A 3,875-nucleotide genomic window follows, 5' to 3' on the forward strand; every position below is an offset into this window, starting at 1 on the left:
ATTTTCATTTTGTCGCTTTGGTGATAAAACGAAGCGTGATCTTGAAAATTGTGTGGAAAATAGAGAACGGTAGGTTAGTAACTGCTTATACACAGTGGCTATTAATTAAAATTTCATACGAAGAGATTATTATATTTTTGGATTCCGTTTCCGGTCGTCGAAGTGTCAACAAGTCTGTGCTGCTCGAAACCAAAAAACACTAATTAAAATATTATATAAAGTTACACTTGGGGAACTACAGTGTTAAAAACATTAATACAACAGAAGAAATAATTCTGGAATATTTTCAAGATTAACGAAGCAAACACCAAAAATCATTGAGGTAAAATTTACAACAACATTCAATTGTTCGGAATCTAACGTCAGACGGCTACTTTGACAACTACCTTCACAAAATAAATATTTTCTACCAATCTACATTTACGTTCCGTTCCTCGCATTATTATAATAACATGGATCAACAATTCCAATTATTATTCGATAATATGAAGATAGAAATGCAGAAACAGTCAATGGAACTAAAAGAGACTCTTACGAAGAATTTAATGAACCATATAGATAAAAAATTATCTCCTATAATTGAAGAAAATGAAAAATTAAAACAATCAGTTTCAACCTTGAAGAGTGAGATTGAGTACTTAAAAAAAGAAAAGAAAAGTAATAACATGGTTATCTATGGTTTAGAGGAGAGTGAAAATTCGACAACAAAGCTTTTGGATATAGTTAAAGATATTTTCAAAAAAGATTTAAATATATCTGTAGCAGAAAATGAAGTGAATAGACTATACCGTCTAGGAAGAAACAAAACTGAGGGCAAACATAGACCTGTATTACTTTCATTAATAAATGGGTGGAAGAAAGACCATATTATGAAGAATAAAAAAAGTTTAAAGGGAATCTATATATCAGAAGACTATTCTAAAGAAATGATGGAAAAGAGAAAGTCTTTACTACCACAACTAATAGAAGAGAAAAAAAAGGGGAACATTGCTTTTTTGAAAAATGATAAGCTGATAGTCAAAGGACCTAGTACCGACAAAAGGAAAAGAGAAATATCTACTTCACCACAATTAAGGCCGACAACTAAACCTAAAAAGCAACAGACAATAACTTCTATTAAAACTAACAGGACAAACGCCTACGATTTGATGAGAACTCGATCAAACTCCCTTACTGACATCCACCCACACAAAAATCAATAGCAATTAACAACCGGTAAACGGACTATCCAACTAAATTATGAAAACCAAACAAAAGAACTAACACAATCTTCCCCAAGCCGACTGGTCCTCGTGGGGAAAAGAGACCGCAACCCTCCAACTAACCACAAAAGAAAAAATGAAAAAAATCACAAAAAATCTAAAATCTACGTTGCAGCCGTCAATGTTCTTACACTAAAAAATGACGAAAATCTTACAGAACTTACATATGCGTTAGAAAAAATCAAATGGGACATCGTAGGCTTGAGCGAAGTAAGGCGAATGGGAGAGAGAATTATTTCTCATCCAGATTTCCTTCTATACCACATAGGTACAACTCCAGGGCATTACGGGGTAGGTTTCATTGTAAAAAACATCTTTCAAATTATGTCGAGAGTTTTGTAGGAATATCAGAGCGCATCGCATTAATGAACATTAAGCTTCCGGGATATAAAGTCCCTCATACAAGTATACTCACCCACAGAACAATCCGATACAAAATCAATAGACTTATTTTACCAAGAATTAAATAAAACAATCCAAAACCATGCCCACAAAAACCTTGTTGTACTGGGGGATTTTAATACCCAGATTGGAGAACGACAAGCAGAAGAAGACATAGTCTTGGGACCTTTTTTATATAGAAAAAAAAAAAGAAGCAGAAACGGAGAGAAACTTGTAAACTTTGCATTGGAAAATGGTTTGAAAATATTAAACACAATGTTCAAGAAGAAAGAAAGCAATATGTGGACCTGGATATCCCCAGATGGAAAGACAAAAAATGAAATAGATTTCATAATGACTAATAAAAGCAAATACTTTTCAAATATGAAAGTCATAAATAACCTGAATTTCAATACCAACCATCGAATGATTCGAGCTGAACTGCTGACCACTCCACCAAAAAACTCAAGACCAAGAATGAATATGCTAAATATGAAACCTACGAAACACCAAACAGAACAGATAGGAAATTCCTTAAATTCAGAACTTTTGATTTATGATAAAGAGGCATCAAACATGGAAATGCAAGAAAAATACAATTGGCTGGAAGCTAAAATTAAAACATCCATTCAATTAATGACTAATAAAAAAGACCTATCTAACAAGTGGATATCTGCCAAAACTACTAATCTCCTCAATGAAAGAAGGGACATTATAAATAGAAAAAACACTAACGATAGTAGAAAGAAAATAACAATAATCAGCAAAAAAATTAAAGAAAGTATCAGAAAAGACAGAACTCAAAGAAGAACAGAAACAATACAGAGACACATTTTACAGACGGGAGGATTAAAAAAGGCATACAAGGAGCTAACTAACACAAGGGACTGGATAGTACAGATGAAAGGCAAAAACACATCGAAAGAGAATAGAAGACAAGGAATTTTAGAAATTGCCACATCATATTATAAAGAATTATACGTAAGCACCACAACCAAAAAAGAAATAGAATTATTAGAAATCTCACCCGTACCCAGTATCATGCGTGAAGAAATAGAATTCGCAATAGAATCCCAAAAAGATAATAAAGCTCCAGGCCCCGATGGAATAAGTAACGAAATACTTAAACAAGTGAAAGGAACGATAACGCCTATTCTTAAAGAAATCTTTAACGACATTATGAACACAGAAACGACTCCATATCAATGGTCAAAATCCAATATAATCCTACTGTACAAAAAGGGAGACCAGTTCGATATTGGTAACTATCGGCCCATAAGTTTGATGTCAAACCTTTATAAAATATTTGCAAAGGTAATACTCAAACGAATAGAAAAAAAACTTGACGAACAACAGCCAAAAGAACAGGCAGGTTTTAGAAGAGACTTCTCAGTACTCGATCATATCCAAGTTGTTAGGCAAATCATCGAGAAGTATGCGGAATATCAACTTATATATTACTTAGCATTTATTGATTATAGCAAGGCATTCTCATTAATACACTCCAACGTTTGGGAGGCGTTGAAAGAACAGGGAATTGAACAAAAATATATAAGATTGATCAGAAATGTATACAAAAATAGCTCTGCGTGTATTTCACTAGAAAAGAAAGGAGATTCGTTTCAGATACAAAAAGGAGTAAGGCAAGGAGATCCTCTCTCTCCAAAGCTTTTCTCTGCTGTTTTGGAAATGATCTTTAGGAAACTTGAGTGGGACAATCTAGGCCTAAACATAGATGGCCGCAATCTAACACACTTAAGATTTGCCGATGATATTGTGTTATTTGCGAAAACACCAGAAGACCTAAACAGAATGTTAAATGATTTAGCATCTGAGAGTGAGAAAGTAGGATTAAAATTGAATTCTGAAAAAACAAAAGCAATGACTAATGGATACAAAAGCAGCATAAATGTAGGAGAGTCACAAATTAGTTATGTTGAAGAATATATATACCTTGGACAGCTGATATCACCCACAGAAAACATAAATAAAGAAATCGAAAGAAGGATAGCAAACAGTTGGCGAAGGTACTGGGGCCTAAAGGAAGTAATGAAGGACAAAAATTTCCATATAGCAACAAAAAGCAAATTATTCAATGTCTGCATCTTGCCAATATTAACATATGGAAGCCAAACGTGGGCTATAACAAGAAACGTAATCAACAAAGTTGCTAATTGCCAAAGAGCAATGGAAAGAAGCATGCTTGGAGTAAAGAGGAAAGACAGAATAAGG

At 33.6% G+C, this 3,875-nt stretch overlaps 1 protein-coding gene across 1 annotated transcript; it reads left to right on the plus strand.

Annotated features, from left to right (window-relative positions):
- Window positions 1-251: 251 nt before the first annotated feature.
- LOC146533154 (uncharacterized) lies at window positions 252-1,562 on the plus strand. The gene has a single exon (XM_085196106.1). The coding sequence runs from the start codon at window positions 453-455 to the stop codon at window positions 1,200-1,202; it is 750 nt and encodes a 249-aa protein (XP_085052232.1). The 5' UTR covers window positions 252-452; the 3' UTR covers window positions 1,203-1,562.
- Window positions 1,563-3,875: the final 2,313 nt, after the last annotated feature.

This window comes from Heliconius melpomene, chromosome 13 (assembly GCF_056956725.1).
Source record: "Heliconius melpomene rosina isolate 202511_hmr_F chromosome 13, ASM5695672v1, whole genome shotgun sequence".
In the NCBI taxonomy this organism is placed as follows: Eukaryota; Metazoa; Arthropoda; class Insecta; order Lepidoptera; family Nymphalidae; genus Heliconius; species Heliconius melpomene.

Bases quoted from the DNA above. Each gene is read 5' to 3' on its own strand.
- LOC146533154 (XM_085196106.1), top strand. From the start codon at position 453: ATGGATCAACAATTCCAATTATTATTCGATAATATGAAGATAGAAATG.